At 39.0% G+C, this 19,328-nt stretch overlaps 1 protein-coding gene across 1 annotated transcript; it reads left to right on the top strand.

Moving 5' to 3' along the window:
• Positions 1 to 2,437: 2,437 nt before the first annotated feature.
• Positions 2,438 to 13,314, top strand: LOC124259309 (eukaryotic translation initiation factor 2 subunit 2-like). Its single transcript, XM_046693417.1, has 9 exons — positions 2,438 to 2,618; positions 3,916 to 4,075; positions 5,938 to 6,014; positions 8,104 to 8,275; positions 9,704 to 9,783; positions 10,087 to 10,235; positions 10,757 to 10,813; positions 11,635 to 11,720; positions 12,338 to 13,314. The coding sequence occupies exons 1-9, from the start codon at positions 2,601 to 2,603 to the stop codon at positions 12,511 to 12,513; spliced, it is 975 nt and encodes a 324-aa protein (XP_046549373.1). The 5' UTR covers positions 2,438 to 2,600; the 3' UTR covers positions 12,514 to 13,314.
• The last annotated feature ends 6,014 nt before the right edge of the window (positions 13,315 to 19,328 follow it).

Below are 19,328 nucleotides of genomic sequence, written 5' to 3'. Positions count from 1 at the left end.
AATCAGAACCTAACCTTCAAAGGAAACCGCAGGTCGGCGTCCTGAGACTAGTGGAAAAATCAAAAGGTCGGCGTCCTGAGACGACACCGAGAAAAAACCCGCATTGCTGATTTCTGCACTAATCTCTCATCAGTAAAATCCTTCTTTTACGTTTCCTATCTCCCTCCCACTGAGACTGTAGTTAGGCCGAACTTAGTTTAACAAATATTTCACACTTTCGCATATTAACTACCTAAATTGTAGATATAAATGTGAAAAAACATTTTTTTTCGATTTCCGACAGTACTTTAATCCTTTTCTTAGTGAATAAAATAAGTTTAAAACAAAACGTGAACACTGAAACAAATACAACAGGCTATATGTAAGTCGGAGCATGGGAGTAACATAAATGAATACACCATAAATATAGCAACAAAACCGCTTAGTCTAGATCTACTTGTACATGGTACATGAACAACCTGTTCATTGATCCAGGGGCGGATACAGCATTTTTAAAAAGGGGGGGTGCATACTATTGAGAAAAGGGAGGGTGCACATTTCATATCCACCCGAGTTTCAATGGTCATTTAATAAAATTTCAGAACAAAAGCGGGATCCGCATGTGATCCATGCGTATATTTCATCTCGGATGGACTACTGCAACTGTCTACTCTATGGCCTGCCTCAATCCTCAATAAGAAAGCTCCAACGCGACAGAACTTTGCTGCTAGACTTGTCTCCAGATCACAGAAATACTCTCACATAACTCCTGTTCTGCAGAGATTACATCGTCTTCCCATATCAGAGAGAATCAAGTCCGAACTCAACCTTTTTGTTTTCAGATGTCTCAATAACATAAGCTCTAAAGTGAGTGAGTTTAGTTTTACGCCACACTCAGCAATATTCCAGCTATAGGGGGGCAGTCTGCAAATAATCGAGCCTGGACCAGACAATCCAGGGATCAACAGCATGAACATCGATCTACGCAGTTGGGATACGATTACTAAAGACCAATTGAAACCCGGACCTTCACGGGTCCCTAGCTCCAAAGAATCTCTCTGGTCTGGTCACCAGATGTCAGCTTAACCGAAATCTTCGATCTGAAAATCTTGGTCGTGTACCAGGTTTGGGGATCGATCATTTCAGGTGGCAGGACCCACTCTCTGGAATCAACTTCCACTGGAGTTGAGGACAATTAACAACCTGAAGATTTTCAAATCTAAACTAAGGACATACCTTTTTAAGAAAACATACATTGTCTAACTTTTCCTTCTCTAGTTCAATAGTCATTTAATAAACTTTCAGGACAAAAAGTGGGGGTGCGCACGCCTGCTCTCTCTCACACACACACACACACACACACACACACACACACACACACACACACACACACACACACACACACACACACACACACACACACACACGGACCCTTCTGGATCCGCCCATGAGAATGTTTGATTTTGATTGTTGAAAACAAGTGAGTAAATGAGTTTAGTTTCACACCGATATCAGCAGTATTCCTGCTATATGGCGGTGGTCTGTGAATAATCGAGTCTTGACCAGACAATTCAGTGATGACATATGTCAACCAAGTCAGCGAGCCAGACCGGTCCACCCGATCCCGTTAGTCGCCTTTTACGACAAACATGGGTTACTGAAGATCAATTCTGACCCGGATCTTCACGGGTGTGTTGAAAACAAAATTAAAATGGTTTCCTGTGCTCGGTTCCAGCTTAGAATAAGAAGTATAGAATCTACAATAAGACTGCCTCAAATTTCAAATCCGGGGCATATATCTCCCAAATGAACTATGCACGTTGCAGAAAATGACACACCTGTAACCAGAGACCATATAATATTATATGGTCTCTGCTGTAACCTGTTGCCGGCCCTCGCAGTTCGTATCAACCACGAACAAAAAGTAGCAGAGACCTGTCCACAGCTTTAGTAATTATTTACAGCCACAATGTCACTCTCGTCTAGTAACTTTATGTCAACCTCGACTCTAATGTGTATCACGTATCTAGTCATAGCCTGCTGACTTTGATGGATTAAAATATCGGGGCGTTATTGATAATGATGAATTGGGTCATGCGAATATTATCGTTATCGGTTATGGTTTTCTTTGAACATGATGAAATACTTCAGGCCGGGGAGCAATGCCAGCCTGTGCAACATATATATAGTCTCCCTTGTGCAACAAATAGTATATTCTCCATGGCCAGCTCTGTAAACAAAAACCTGACACTTTCAATTTCAAATCCCTTTGTATAACCATTTAAACAGTACGTTCATGTTTCATGCGTTTGTTGAATTTGATTTCAAAGAATTGACATAAAAATGATTATACAACTAATAATAATGCATTAGATTATGGAATGAGTATGAAACTGATGTTTTAGCGGTTTCCCATATCGACGGAGTTATCTTCCTTGCATGACTCTCTATGCAGCGTCCTTGACATTGATTACAAGCTGATGCAACTGCAACCATGTGAAATTTTCGCCGCTTCGCGATTTATTTAACTTACGATTTAAGTATACGATCTCCAGTTCGTGGCCCAGATTGTGTTTTTGATACAAAGTTACTGTGTTTGGTAATATTTCAAGCAAACAGTCATGGCAGATGAAGAGTTGGTGAGTAAATCTTGTTGGCTCGATGTCTGATCTTAAGCAATATGGCGGCGTCCATATTGAACATTTTCGGGCACGTGTGGTGAACAGATGAAAGTGGATTATGTTACATTCTCAACAGAATTCTGTTCAAATCTATTCATTCATTGTGAGAAATGTATATGTTGCAAACGAAATTTATTTCCGAAATTATAGGTGTGAAGTAAAGGTTTCGCAATCTGCGTAAACATGTTAGGGACAGATCGACATGATCCGGCTGTTTTAGGTGTGTAGGTTAGGTATTTTAGTATATTTCGATAACACAAACGCATCGGTTAACTACGTAATATTAACGCCTGTTGATGATTAACTTCCTTGGTTTACTGCGTAAAAGTTGAACAGCTGTTCAAGACCTTGATCATACCTTTGAGCATTGTTGAGTTCCAAATTGACAAATAGGGATATGTTCGATCGTACATAACAGATTGTAGATACAAACATGGGGCGTATATTGATATCAGTACTTTTTGTCTGGTGTAAAATATTTGTTATGACAAATGTAAACATTGTCGACATGTGTACCACTAGCCTCTCAAATGACCCAAATCAACAAAATATCTCGAATACTTGGCTTCATATTTTCCCTGAAGGATATATTACTATATAGTATTTGCGGTATTCTTATCAAAGATAATGTGTTGCAAGTCATAGAATCGTTGCTCTCTGCTACTGCGCCTTATGCATGAAATATGGTGGTAACAGATGGTATGAATTAGTCTGCTGTTAGTTATAGTAACTTATGCCGTGCATGCTGTTCACATTCATTATATAAAACCAAACCTTTCTCTAACCTTTTTGACTGATTATTATGGATTAAAAGATGTAGACACATTTACAGTGAACTCAGTAACTTTGGATCCTTTTCCGCTTGCCTTTTGCAATGTTTGTTTTTCACATTCTTGCCCCTAAGGCAACGACTGCTGGATGCTGTATGCGACCTCACAGATTCTGTCAGAGAGCAGAAATGTGATAACCCCAAACTATGTATGTCATTGTTGTCAGTAATTGTCTGAAGAGAGGGTTTTCAGAATAACAAGAGTCAAGACTAAACATGCTGAAATGTTTCACTGTATTTCAGTGTATTGCTAGGACCATGACATGAGTATGACTATAAGTATTGGAAATCAACATTTACAATTTAATACAAAGTGTATGAGGCTATAAACATAACAACTAACCATAGGTCTTGTTAAAATCAAGGAACATAGCTGCAAATGACTGAACATATGATCATGAATCAACTGTCATAATATCTTTCCAGCCCCTCTTTGATCCTAATTTGAAAAAGAAGAAGAAAAAGAAGAAGACTCCATTTGATCTCGATGCGGCCATGGGGGAGAACGAGAGCGGGGCGGCTGATGGAGCGCCTTCGGCTCCAGCTGAAGAGGCAGTGGAGGAGCCAGCCGAGAAACCGGACGAAGGTGGGTGATTTGGTGAAGTGTAAATGGTTGGAGATGCCGTTGAAGCTTTTGGGAAGTATGGCCGAAATAATGCGTTCTGTTTTTAGTTATAGGAAGCCTGGAGCAAAAAAATAAAATGCTTGATTGATGCATACTATTCTTGGATAAAACAATGAGCAAGCTATCCCCTGAGCCATCCCTCCTTCTCAGCACATCCGCATGGATGCTTCTCAATTCTAAGTAGCACAGCATTCTGAGCACCTCATTGACTTATGTGTCAAATAAAAACCCTAAACTAAACTGTCAGTTCCAAATGGTATGTGATAAAGGCTGCACTATGATGTGGAAATTTGAGATTTTCTCCCAGCTCTTGTAAATGGCATGTAAAAGTAGTTAAGCACTCTACAACTAAACTTGTTGACCGTGTCATTAACTCCACCCTCAACCCAGCACCCAAACCACCACTAGCAAGCCCGACTCCGCTCCCATTCACATCTCACTACCCTTCATCGGCAAAACTTCACATCACATCAGTTGCTTACTTAGACAGCAAGCAGGCATCAGGGGTGGAAATAACCCATTGCCCGACTCCCGAGTCCAGTGTTTTTTTCTGTCGGGCAAGCAAATTTGTATATCACACTGTACCGGTATCCAGTTGATATTCCAATGTTAGTTATGTTGTTAATTTAAAAAATCAACAAGAAAACGGCCGGTATAGTGGAAAAATTATCAGGGCAAGTGATTTTACATGTGCCACTATACCGGAGTACACTAGCAATTTTAAAGTTATTTCCACCCCTGGGCATAGACACATACTTCTCCACGGCCACGTCTTTCCAAACTATCAATGATCATTAAGGCAAACGGTAGGAAACACACTACAAAACAAAAACAGCCCAAAGGTGTGGTCTACAACATCAGCTGCGACTGTGGCAGCAACTACATTGGTGAAACATCCAGACCACTCAACATACGCATCAAAGAACATGAGACATCCACAAACAAAGCAGACACCAAATCAGCCATTTCGGAACACATCACCAACTTTCCTCAACACAACATCAACTGGGACACTGTCAAAACACTTGCAAACAACAAACTTGATTACACTCAGCGGAAATTGGCCGAAGCATTACAAAAACGACATTTTAAGCCCTCTATTTATAGAGATCAAGGCTATTACATCCCCTCAGCTTACAACCACCTAATCCACAAATAATTATCCACTCAACCCACTCTGGCTTCTCATCAACCTTCATACTCACATTCCTCACCACTGGCTTCTCACTAATTAATCCCCCCACCACCTTGGCTTCTGCATAATTAACTTACATTCACGAAATGTCATGGTAATCCCACTCATCTCATTTTGTTATCTTCAGCTCATCATCATGTCATTGTAGCTCATCATGTAACTTTCTTTGATGCTTTGTTTCCCCACCTTTGTTATTGTTATCCCATTATCTTATCTTGTATATAAACTGGTGTACCCCATCATTCCCCCATATGCTTGAAGACGGTATAAGAACCTATACTGAAATGTCGCTATTGTTAAAATAAACAAGTTGATCATCCATAAAGTTGTGTCATCTCCACTGTACATAGTTTTCAAGGCAATTGGCAATGAAGCTGAATTATTTTTAGAATGTTTTTAAACCTGACATATGCACAGGATGCATCTATAAAACGTTCAAAACATGTTTTGATCATTGGACAGCGTTTGTTAAAACTTCACATGACTTTGGAGATTGTTTGAGATAAAACAAATGTTTATCATTAGGAATACCATCAGAGATATTAATGAGATGGTATCATGCATCCTGACTCCTAGACTCAGAGTTTACTTGAATGTATTTATATCATGCTGTATTTTCAAATTGTAGAGGTATTTGGAGGATTAAAGAAGAAGAAAAAGAAGAAGAAGCCATTTGACTTGGATGATGTTGGAGATGCTTTGCCGGTGAGAGAAATAATTACATTAACTTTGTATAACATAGTGTTTCCTCATTCCTTGACTATGCTTTGTGTATCAAGACCCCAAATATCACACACATGATTGTCTAGTCCAAACTGAATTATGTACAGATCACCTTCTGTCTCATTGTAATAAAGACATTGTTCAGCCATATTATCCTTACTTAATACTAATTTCATGTTTTGTTCCCAAGTACTATGCCATTTTACTTTTTTTAACCTGTTTGTCCATTTCATTCTGTTAGTAAGATTGAAAAGTAATCAAGTTTCTATTTTCTCTTGTGAAGGTTAAATTCTGATAAATTCCGTTAAATATAGCTCAAACATCTTTGTCTATGATAAAATTTCCTTCTAGCGCCAGTCTCATTTGAGCATTTTTAGTTAATTTTTTTTCATAAACTGTTTCCATCTGAACATTTTTCGACCGCCATATCAGTACACCGCCATTATACAAACATTTCATCAGGCTATCATGTATGAGCTGATCGCTGTGTATAGTGGTCTCTACATATCAAGGTGCTATAATTAAGGAATGGAATCATGATCCCCAGTCGGCAGCGTTATATCGAGGGTTGGTTTATGTTGCATCACATTGTGATTTCATCAGATTTTATGGTGTATATAACTGTTAGTAACCAGCACAGTTCATCAGTTATAGTAGTTATACAGCTTGGATCACGTTAGAGGAATACAGTCAGAATTGGATGAACGAGATAGGAAGTTAATTGAGGAATATTCTAAGTGTTGTGTTCATATTTACGATGAAGGTGAAGAAGAAAACCCGCTTCATGGTGTGTATTTTGATTTGTTTCAAGTATTGTGGCGGAGGTTTGTTTTTGTCTTTTGAAATAGCATGTTTGTAATATTCATAATCATATCATCATGTGACCTGGGGGGGCGGTGGGGTAGCCTAGTGGTTAAAGCGTTGGCTCGTCACGCCGAAGACCCGGGTTCGAATCCCCACATGGGTACATTGTGTGAAGCCCATTTCTGGTGTCCCCAGCCGTGATGTTGCTGGAATATTGCTAAAAGTGGCGTAAAACCATACTCACTCACTCACTCACTCATAAGACCTGCCCAGTTGATATTTACGAGATTGGCTCAGTGACAAGTGTAATTGGTAGCTTTTCACTTGTTGGATGAAATAAACAAGCTATTTGACAAGAAATTATGAATGTTATATTTATATGTATTTTCTTTCTGATCTCTGTTCATGACTTTATGTACAGCTAATATATATGATAAATATTTGACTCATTACCATCGATTTCATCATGTTACTGGTATAGTACAGTTAATAGTATGATGAAATACATAAGCAATAAAGTTAGGTGTCAGGTATATTGTTTTGAGTAAACTTCAGTCTCCGTTCTACTAACTGTACCTCATCGTCACAGCGGGTTAGGTTGCTGAGTACTGTGGTCTGGCGATTAGGGGCCTGACTCTGACTCGTCTGAGAGGGTGGGTTTGAATCACGTGTAAGACTCAATCTACGGGCTACTAGAATCTGTACTTCTTTGAGAAAGAGTTATCCCAAATATAACATAAGTTACATTTGGCCAATTTCTGAGTAGCATTTTGTATTCATGACAATTTCTTCACTAGCCTTTAAATGCAATATTTGAAATTGTCTGTAAGGCATAGTTTAACAAGCTCATTATACCCAAAGCAAAGTATGAAATACAAATATGGGTAATGTTGATCAAGATAATTGTCTTTGAGAAATGTTTGGTTCAACAAAGATAAAATTAACAACTGTATGGTGCTTGACACCTGTGTGTCTAGAAGCTCTTTTCTACTAGAAATTTCTGTTCTGCCAAGGTTGTTACTTCATACTTGGTTGTTTAATGCCACAGTGAGTATTTTGCGGCTATGTGAAAGCCTGTATATAATTGAGTCTGGACTAGACAAACAAATTACCAGAATAGAGAAAAGATAGTGAAAAGGTAATGATCTTACCTAAAATGTCAAAGACTTTTAGTTCTTACTAATATCTTAGTACTGATACCACATGTACAGAACCTGTAACCATGGTTACACTTTCAATGAGTTGAATGACACTTTTTCTCGTGCAGGACGGTGGGGAGGGAAGTGAAGCTCCAGGGCAGAACGAGGGAGATGAGGGCGGGCCGAGGGATGAAGCAACAGACGAAACATTTTCCCTGGACTTCTCCATCAAGAAGAAGAAAAGAAGGAGGAAGAGGGTGGACTTTGGAGAGCAGGGTGTGGAGGAAGAGGTGGAGGATGGTAAGTTTCCAACAAGAATTGTAATTTGTCACAGGTATAATGTGACCATTTGTATATTGAATGAGCAGAAGTATTAACTTGCACAGCAAAGTTCGAAGAAAAGCTTTTATGTCCTTGTCATAATCCTAATAATCAAATCAAGACTTTTCTAGTCATTAATACAATTATAAAAATGCCCCCTGGTACCCTGTTTTAGTGTTTATTTATTTGAAATTCATAGTTCCGTATCCATATCTTGTTTATTTTATTTCAAACATTTTGTGAGCAATAAGAGTAAGAAATGAGTTGATGAAATGTTTAAAAGTAGAATGGAGGCATCAGACCTCTACCTGTATAATCCACATGGGAATGGAGTTTTGTGTGCAGTGTTTGAATGGAGTGTATTCATGTCTTTCAACTCAGGGAACCCTAAGTAAATCCTCTTTTAATATTATGGTTTATATGACTGGGCGTTCATGCTCAATTTTAAACCATGCATGTGTGCACATAAGGGCTACAAGGAGTCCAGTATGAGGCAAATTGATACAATCATGTATATTGGTAATGGATACAATTATTGGTTAATGAGTACCAGAACAAGTCAGCAGTTGATGTATTTTCTGATTTATATTGAAACAATATCAAAATGATTCTTTGACCTGCTTTAATCATGTTGACAGTGTCAATGACCAGTGATGACATATAGTCAAAGTAGATGTACAAGAGTGTTGAATATTTTCCTGCCTGTCTTATTTGACTTCCTTATTGTATAGACCCGTGAAGGTCCCGGGTTAGAATTGGTCTTCAGCAACCCATGCTTGCCACAAAAGGCTTACTCTAAAACCGTGTTGTCGTAAGAGGCTTACTAACGGGATTGGGTGGTCAGGCGAGCTGACTTGATTGACACATGTCATCGGTTCCCAATTGCGCAGATCGATGCTCATGCTGTTGATCACTGGATTGTCTGGTCCAGACTTGATTATTTACAGACCTCCACCATATAGCTGGAATATTGCTGAGTGTGGCGTAAAACTAAACTCACTCACTCACTCCTCTTTGTATACCTAGTTTTGATAAATAACACTCAAATTCAAGTAGAAACTCTCATTTTCATAAAATTCATGAATATTTGATTTACTTGGTAAAAAATAATGAATTCAAGTCATAGAGGGATATGGTTGGATTCACTGAATACGTGAGTGAATCGTAACAGCCTTAGTGCACAAAACAAAAAGGATTTACAACATTGACAGCGAGTCCTTCCTGGATATACCATTGTTATCATTTGATACTGATGTGAGTAAGGGAAAACAACAGACACATCAGCTACACTTCAATTGCTACTGTAAAGGATGCTACAGTATCATTAGTTTTGAAAGTTCTTATCACTACGAATGGAATTATCTAGGGGACACAACATGGTGAATACATTTTGTTGTACTGTTGCAGAGGAAATAACCGATAAGGATGGAAAACCTGGGGATACCAAATCATGGATTGGTTCTGACAGGGATTACACATATGATGAGGTGAGATATTGAGATGACACGAGCAAGTGTGTCATACGACTTGCACCCGACTTGTACAGAAACAATGGTTGCTAGGAAAAAGTGATATGTGCACATGTGCTCATATGATATATATGACACCGGTTAGGTTTCACCATATGGGTAATAAAGCTGGCTTCTGTTTACTTACAGTATTATTAACCTGTGAAAATATACTATGAAAAGTCCTTGTTTGTGAACTTTCGTTTTGAACAAAAGTAACAAAGAACAATTTTTGATGAACTCTATTTCAAGTCTTTAAGATTCGGAATTATTTGTTTACAGCTTCTGACACGGGTATTTGACATAATGCGGGAGAAGAACCCTGACATGGTTGCCGGGGAGAAGAAGAAGTTTGTCATGAGACCACCTCAGGTGCTAAGGGTTGGCACCAGGAAGAGTTCCTTCGCTAACTTTGCAGATATCTGCCGATTGTAAGTACATGATCACAAATCAGTGTCTGTGGGAACTAAAATAATGTTGTATCGCAGTGTTCAAGTGGTAAACACTGACAAATCATTACATCACTTACATCACATGGGCGGTGGGCACATAGCCTAATGGTTAAAGCGTCGGCTCGTCATGCTGACGACCCGGGTTCGAATCCCCACATGGGCACAATGTGTGAAGCCCAATTATGGTGTCCCCCGCCGTGATATTGCTGGAATATTGCTAAAAGCGGCGTAAAACCCAACTCACTCACTTACATCATTATGTAAGGAAATGAGGCTGGGCACATTCCACTGACGAATCTCAGTACATACTTCAGTTTTGACTTTAGGAAACTGTAATTGAAAGACCACTTTGTGAAATGGGTCTACATGGCTGCATTTTAGTTCAGTCTCATTATGTTCAGGTCTCTTACTGCCAATTCCATATGGTCTCTTTTTGATATCGCAAAATATCTTCCATGGCAAATTTGTTTGGTAATTTTGGTCCACATTTCTCGTTTCAGATTACATAGGCAGCCAAAACACGTGCTGGCCTTCTTGTTAGCTGAGTTGGGTACAAGGTGAGTTGCTGGCAATACACTATATAGGTTCCTTTCCTTGGGGAGTGCAATGTTGTTGATTCTATGGAATAAACATCATTAGTTAAACTTCGATCCGTCAAAATACTCAAGATGTCTAATTCTTAGTTTAATATGTAAATCTATGATATAACTATAAGCAATAATGAGTAAATCGAACACTGGTGCTGATTGGTGGATAGGTAGGAATAAAAAATAAACCCTTCTTGGCAGCCAATCAGAAATAAGTATGATTTCAATGCAGAAATCATGTAGCTATAGCAGATATATATTCATTACAACTTCTAACTGATCAGTTACCACCTACAGTTTTTATTTGATATACCTGGATATAAGCTAATGGGTATGTCATTGCTGTTCAAAACATTGACCATGACGTGTGTTACTATTAGTTTTCTGAAAATGCTATTTTTGTCCAAGCACAGTAATTATTTCTTGCTGAAAAGGGTTGGCACCTCTGTCGGAGTAGTAAAAGCAGACACACCCACATGCATATCGATCCTGCCGTGATATTGCTGGAATATTGCTGAAAGCGGCATAAAACTAAACTCGCTCACTCACTCCCCAATTTCCCCAAATCTGTCGTGCAGCAATGCAGGTTTAGACTTAACAAGCCAAACAGATTGGTAGATGTTGGTTGGTATTTTTGAACCTAATTGTATTCAAATTTAATTGTTATGTTTCCAAATATTAATATGCAGCAGAGCACAAGGTACAAATTATTGTCATGTTAACCTGTTTTCATGTAACATTGTTTTATAACTGAGTAATTTGATCTAATATGCTCTGTGTGACTGTTTCAGCGGATCTGTCGACGGCAACAACCAGCTGATCATTAGAGGGAAATATAATCAAAAACAGATAGAAAATGTTCTTAGGCGATATATAAGTAAGTACAGCGTTATATTTGTAACAATTGTGACAGCTGGAAACAACAGTTTTTTTACCAGTTGTCATTTGCTTTTCAAATTTTTATCAAAGAAAAAAAATCAGATATTTTATTTATTGTTGGCATTTAGTGTTTATTTTATTGAGACATAAATGTCAAACTCTATCATAAATATCTGCTGGTTAACACCCTTTCAATAGTAATTTTTGTTAATGATTAAATAATACTAGATTTTAGAGACCCTTTTAATTTCACACCCTTCAAATACATCAGGATTATGAAAATATTCACTGTATAATTGACGGAAGTGCAATTCGAAATTTATCCTGTATTTAGAGTATATATTCATTTTCAAGATACAGAAATCAAATATGCTTGTGTGAAGTTTTCGCTGACTCATGCCCAAAAATGTGTAAGCCACTGTCCTGAAGAGCTAAAGAGAATGTTGATTGGATGTGGCATGGGTAGGTGTCTGCAAAACTTCGCACAGTGAGGTAAAAAGATCTTATTTGATGATGTATTTTCTCCTCACTCCACAGATCACTTGATATATGTTTAATGATATGCAGTACTTCATTGTCAAAGATTTATCACTCAATAATCGTATGTTTTTGCAGAGGAGTATGTGACATGCCACACTTGTCGATCACCGGACACGCTGCTACAGAAAGACACACGGTTGTTCTTCCTGCAGTGCGAAACGTGTGGATCCCGCTGCTCCGTAGCCAGTATCAAGTCTGGTTTCCAGGCCGTCACAGGCAAGAGAGCAGCTATCAGAGCCAAGACTTCCTAAATCACCCTTCTTCTTTACGAGGAGTACAGAGGTGTTTTGCGTCATGTAAACAAGTTGACAGATTCTTGGATATATTCTCGATGACTGGATGGTGAATTTGATATTTGTGATCCAAATACACTGGGCTAAGACATGTCCAGTAAGAACAGAACGTGTTGGAAAAGCATGAAAACTGTGTCACTTTCCAGTAGACAGTGTGACAAGTTCTGTTTTGACTTCATGGTCTGTATTGGGATTATAATGAGATTCATTGACTTTGGAAGACAACTACATTTAGGACATATGCAAAGTAAAGAAATATACCAATTACTAATAAATGCGAATTACTATATGATCACGATGTTGGTCTGTATTGTCTTGAACAGCCTGGTGAAGGAATTCTTATTTAATTGTCAGCAGTGACATTGAACTGTTCCTTTAACCACTTGTGACTTAACCATTACAGGAGGTTCTTTTGTTTTCTAAATCAGTATGTAATTGATACCATTTGATGAATAGGTGTTGAATTTGAATTTTTATCTTCAGATAGGGATAGGGATTTGATGGCAAATATTAGTATTTTAGTATAAACATCACATTCACCTCAACTGTGGATATTCCTGAATGTTGTAATATTTCATCTGTAATATCTCATCAATGATGTACATACATGATCGAATCAAGCCATGTGTACAGTGTACATGATATAACTGTACATTAAACAACTGTACATTAAACAACCTGCACAGTGTATGGCGTCCCCCTGATGGGAGGTACTATCTCAACACTGTCCATGCTTGATAAAATAAATAGTTAATGTTGGTCCAATTTGTTCATTTTTCCGCCGACTTTTTCACCAAAGTCATAAGGTGTTTTTGTTTTTTCGGGGGATGTTATAGGTCACTACTATTTGTTGTGAAGAGTTGCGTCCCTTGGGCTTGCCAGAAACCTGTGATCATGGGTTCAGTTTTTTCTTTTTTTGTTTGTTATTTAACGCCACACAAAGCAATATTACAACTATATGGCAGTGGTCTGTAAAAGATGGAGTCTGGACCAGACAATCCAGTGGACAACAACAAAAGACGTGAAAATAGGATACTTGTTGGTCCCTGCCTGGCGCTCGTCATTACTGGGTACAACAAGGACTGGTAGGCTCGTAGTCGTATAATGTGTCTGAGTGGGGTATTCATGCTTACCTGCGGCATGGTATCTCAGTTGGCTAGCACTATAAAACCAGCTTTAGTCTGGGCTAGTACAAGCAGCCGCACATACACATATGCATCAAGCGCGACCTTAAACCCAATTTCCGTACGTATGTCCCGATTCTTGTTAACGCGATATCTCATGAATTGTTGTACCCAATGTCTTCAAATTTGGTGACAGCCTACATTGGGAGATTATGCAGACACCGGTCGATTTGGGTGACCTTGACCGTATTTTCAAGGACACCACGACACTTTGACCACTTTTCAATCTATGGTTAACGTGATATCTCATGGACTGTTGTACCCAGTGTCTTAAAAATTGGGGACAGCCTACATTGGGGGATTACGCAGAACCCAGTTTATTTTGGTGACCTTAACCTTATCTTCAGGTCAATGACACTCCAGTTTATTTTTAGCGATGGTGACCTTAACCTTATTAAGGCTTCAAGGGTCACCTTGATGACACTTTACGCTTTACCACTTTTCAATAGCTGGTTAGCGATATTTCATGGACTGTTGTACCCAATGTCTTCAAATTTGGTGACAGCCTACATTGGGGGATTTCACAGACACCTGTTTATTTGGGTGACCTTGACCTTATTTTCAAGGTCACCACGACACAGCACTTTTCAAACTCTTCTTAACACGGCATCTCATGGACTGTTGTACCCAATGTCTTCAAATTTGGTGATGGCATACATTGGGGGATTACGCAGACACCAGTTGATTTTGGGTGACCTTGACCTTATCTTCAAGGTCACCACGATACTTTGACCGCTTTTTAAAGGCGATATCTCATAAAACATTGCACCCAATGTTTTAAAGTATGTTGACAGCCTACATTGGGTGTTTATGCAGACACCAGTCATTTCAGGCATCTTGTATGTGACCCAAAAATAAAAAGTAGTAAATATAGATATTCCATTCTTTAGCCGCGGGGGACATTGCCATATCAGTGGCAAACACTTGTTTTGTTTGTTTCTCACACAGATTTTCCAGCTGTATGACAGTGGTTGGTTTATAATGAGGTCTGAACCAGATGATCCAGTGATTGACATCATGAGCATTGTTTTACACTTTTGGGATAGGATGGAATTCATCAACTAGTCCGAGTCTGAACACCTGATTCCATTAGTCACCTATTAGGACATGCATGGGTTGCGGAAGACCATTGTCTGAGAAGCCAACCCATACTATTGTATTTGTTACGAAAAAAGAATACAAAATAGGCGACTACGATAGCAGCAAAAATATATAAATTTTCTAAGAATACATTAAATTAAATTAAATTTCAACCATATTTTATTCAGTATAACTATCAAGCTATATTTGGATACTTACTACTGATTTAGGTGAGTACAACATTAATAACAAGTTCTTAGAACATCTGTACATTTTTTATTAGATATGAAATTTCTTTGGAAAAGTTAATACAAATTTTGGCAAAAAAATACTAATGTTAGCATCAGTTTTGGGCAAAATACTAAGTGGGCTAAATTAGGGTTGGCATCTCTGCATTGTAACCCGCTCCTACATCAAGTGGACAACTATGATATAACTGGTTCATAAAATACTGTGAAAGTTTAACTCATAAAATATCTTAGATATCTTCAATCTCTGTTGTACCATTTTAAGACAAATATGATTTAATGTATGTTCGTAGAAGCCAGCGTTCTGTTTCCTAAAGCAATCATAGGCTATGGCTGGGTTAACTCACATAGTTTAACACAAGAGAATGAAAGTTGTATCACACAGACTGCTTCATGAGATGGGGCATTAGAACTAGTGTTGGGAATTGGTTAAAATCTAATAATTGATGATTGGTCCATTACAACCGATCAATCATCGAAAATAATTGGTTAGCGTCATTTATCAAATGTTCCTGTTATTTTTGCATATTTAAATCATGATTAGTATGTTAGGAACACATATTTCCTGGATTCTTTAAGATAAATTCAATCATGACTTGGAACGAGCTTGTGGTGCTTATGAAATGTAAATTTAATGACACAGACAAAACCAGCCTTGTGAAAAATATTGTTAATGCAAACAAGTGTTCCAAGATTGGTCGTGTTCGATTACGAGAAAACATGTTCGATTGCTTGGTCGATTATTTCAATTAATCGGACCACCACTAATTAGAACAGGCATGGTTGTCGGTCATTATGCTCCAAGGATGCAGGTTGTTTGAGGCTCATGCTCTGAACCACGGGTTTACCAGGCTGGACATTTTGTGTCCTAAATATTGCGGACTTGGCAAATATTTATCACTGGGATTAACAGCATCTCGACCCGTTTCGTCTCGGGTGGTCCCGTTTGCTGATTTGGTTGAGATGCTCGTTGTTCTGTCTTCCCGTTTGTTTACAGGGCGCCGTCATAGAGTTTGAATATTGCTTAGTGCCTTCAAATGAGAACTGAGCGTGTAACGTGAATTGGTTTCGATTCGAGAGTAAAGTTCCGGGGCTTGTAACAAACGGGTCGTAGCACTTTGTAAGTCGAAAGGAGTCATGAGACCTTGTTTTTGTGATCATGTGCGTTAAAAATTACATCATCGTGTCTTTTCGGAAAGTAGTACCAGCGACCACAAGTAATGTCAGTGTGACACTTGCCCTCTGTGATCAGAGAGGCGGGCGTAAAATATATTTCGTAAAGCGTGTCTGTGAGACAGTTTTCCTCTCGTAGCGATATCTCACCTTTAAGTGTTGGTAGTGAACGAGTCTATAAATATAGATGTTTTACAGAAACTCACTCCATGTAGACAATGCATTTTAATGTCGTGTTTAACGCCATGTTACCTTACCACACAATAACGTCAAACAAAATATCAAACACTTTGTCGGCGCTCTTAGAACATGTTTTCCATTATTGTACTGCTTTAATACTATTTTAACCATACACAACGAGTTGAATGTGTTCTCAGACATTGACTGGCAGGGAGCAACATTAGTTAGATCAACTAAAACTTGTTTGTCTCCCCTCTTTTAAATATCTGTGATACACTTGAGGTGAGGTGAATTTGGGTTTAACGTCGTGCTTGAGAATATTTCGCTCATATGACGACGTGCATGCGTGTGTATGTGCGGCTGCTTGTACTAGCCCAGACTGAAGCTGTTTTTATAGTGCTAGCTCACTGAGATACCATGCCGCAGTGAAGCATGAATACCCCACTCAGACACATTATACTGACTCCGAGCCGACCAGTCCTTGTACCCTTTAATGCCGAGCAATACACTTGAGAATATGTGGTTAGAGAATCATCTTTTATGCCGCTTTTATACAATATTTCAGCAATATCAGGGCGGAGGACAACAGAAATCGGCTTCACACATTGTACCCACTTCAGGGAAACAGGGCCCTCCGTGTGACGGGTGACGCTATAATCCCCAGGCTACCCCTCTGCCCCCAGGTTACCCCTCTGCCCAGAGAATATGTGGTGTTATTCCAAATGAAACAATCAGACAGCCAGAAATCAACACATAAAAGAATTCGATGTGAAATCATCAAACATCAATGAAATGTCACACAATTAACTAAAATTGACTAATTTTAAAGTTTCTGCAAGGGAATTACAATGGCAACGTAATATAAAAGCAATGACTTTGGCAATAAGGGACCGTTTATAATTTATGGCTTGGGGGGGGGGATGATGATTTTTGTGGAGAAGCATGTACAATGTGAATGCCCCCCCCCCTAAAATGTCTGTACAAAATAGGTGACCCCCCTGCATGTCATGTACAAAATCAATGACCCCCCTCCCCTACCCATAATTTCAAAAATATTTTTATGTACAAAATTGATGACAACCCCCCACCCTCACCCCCAGTTCATGTGTACAAAATTTATGACAACCCCGACCCTTGCTCGCCAGAACAAAATGTGTGACCCTCCTTAAAATCACCATCAGCCCCCACTAGCCATAAATTATGAACGTTCCCTAAAGACAGTGATGATCATTCACCTAGCAGCCTACGTGGTCAAGTGTCCAAAATAGACCTTAGGGGCCGTTCATAATTTATGGCTGGGCGGCGTGATGATGAATTTATATGGGGAAGCATGTACAATGTACCTCTTTACATAGTGTAAGTCTACTACAACATTCCTTTACATGCTTTTTTAGACTGCTCTTTTAATCTTTGTACTTCTGGAAACTTACCATTCAAGTTGGGTTTGTTGTTTAACGCCGCACTCAGCAATATTCCAGCTATATGGCGGCGGACTGTAAATAATCGAGTCTGGACCAGTCAATCCAGTGATCAGCATCATGAGCATCGATACGATGACACATACACACTCAAGAGTCCCATTCTAAATATTGTAGATGTCCTCAACTGAATCTTAACAGAAACATTGTAATGATTTACGACACATAACAACGGTCACGCCAATGTTCAGGTTTAGGATGCGCTTATAAAGACCGTACTTAAAAACTTGTCAACCCGTGAAGATCAGGGGTCAGTACCCGGCTTTAGCAGCCCATGCTTGTTAGGGGCGACTAACGGGATCGGGGGTCTGGGCCTCGTTTCACAAAGCGATCGTAGCGCTAAGACAATCGTAACTCCCATACTTTAACATAGACTTACGACAGTCGTAGCGCTACGACCGCTTTGTGAAACGCCCCCAGGCTCGCTGACTGGGGGTTGATCCATGTCATCGTATCCCAACTGCGTAGATCGATGCTCATGATGTCAGTCATTGGGTTTGAGAAGTACAGTTTGATCTTCGTCAATGTATAGCGTATAGTAGAGTTCTGCCCTGAACTATTATAGTTAATGCACGTTACCAATGAACCAAATGATAAAAACATTTCGAGACGGTTTACGATCAGGTTAAACATCTCTTCTCTACCAATTAAATCAAACTTGTGATTGTCGTAAACAACACGGAACAATATGAATATCGCATTTTGTACTTTCATTATGAGTTTAGATCAGTGCATTTCGATCAAGCTGGCAAGTCACGTGACAATTCCACAGATGCATTGTGGGGTGATGATGATTTAAAGGTGGGGGTCACCCATTTTGGTCTGGGGAGGTGGGGGTCATCAAGTGGGGGCGGGGGTGTTTCATCAATTTTGTACATAATAATAGTTACGAAACATGCTAAAAAAGTATGGGAAGCGGGGAAGGGGGTCTTTGATTTTGTACATGATATGCGGGGAGTGGGGTTTGTCACTTCCTCTGTACGTCATTCACATTTTACGTGATTCTGCATAACAATCATCTCCCCATTAAATATGAACGGAGTCCAGTTTCTGCACGTGCGATATGTGCCACGATATCGTTTCCGCGAAGCATGTAGCATGTGTACCAAGTGTTCATGAGCCGAATCAGGTTTTCCGCCAGCTCTCCTCAACACGGTCCTATTATAGAAATGATTCTGCTAAAACAAAATTGGGGAACATAAATTTCAATATACATGAATGTGATCTGTAAATGCAGTAGATTCCTGAAAGTCTTCAACGTTAGAACTGAAATAATGGAGACACTTTTATACCTCCAACAAAGGCCTATGTATTTACTGAACAAGACATCAGACATGTAATAAATAGAGATTATTTTACGAGCACGTCGTATGACATACTTACTCGTGTGTAATATTTTCTTTATGATCCATTTTATTCATGTACATTTG

This window comes from Haliotis rubra, unplaced genomic scaffold (assembly GCF_003918875.1).
Source record: "Haliotis rubra isolate DU_JTF1 unplaced genomic scaffold, ASM391887v1 Scf717, whole genome shotgun sequence".
NCBI classification, from domain to species: Eukaryota; Metazoa; Mollusca; class Gastropoda; order Lepetellida; family Haliotidae; genus Haliotis; species Haliotis rubra.
The sequence above is the reverse complement of the archived record's forward strand: the minus strand, read 5'-3'. Positions and strand labels throughout refer to the sequence as shown.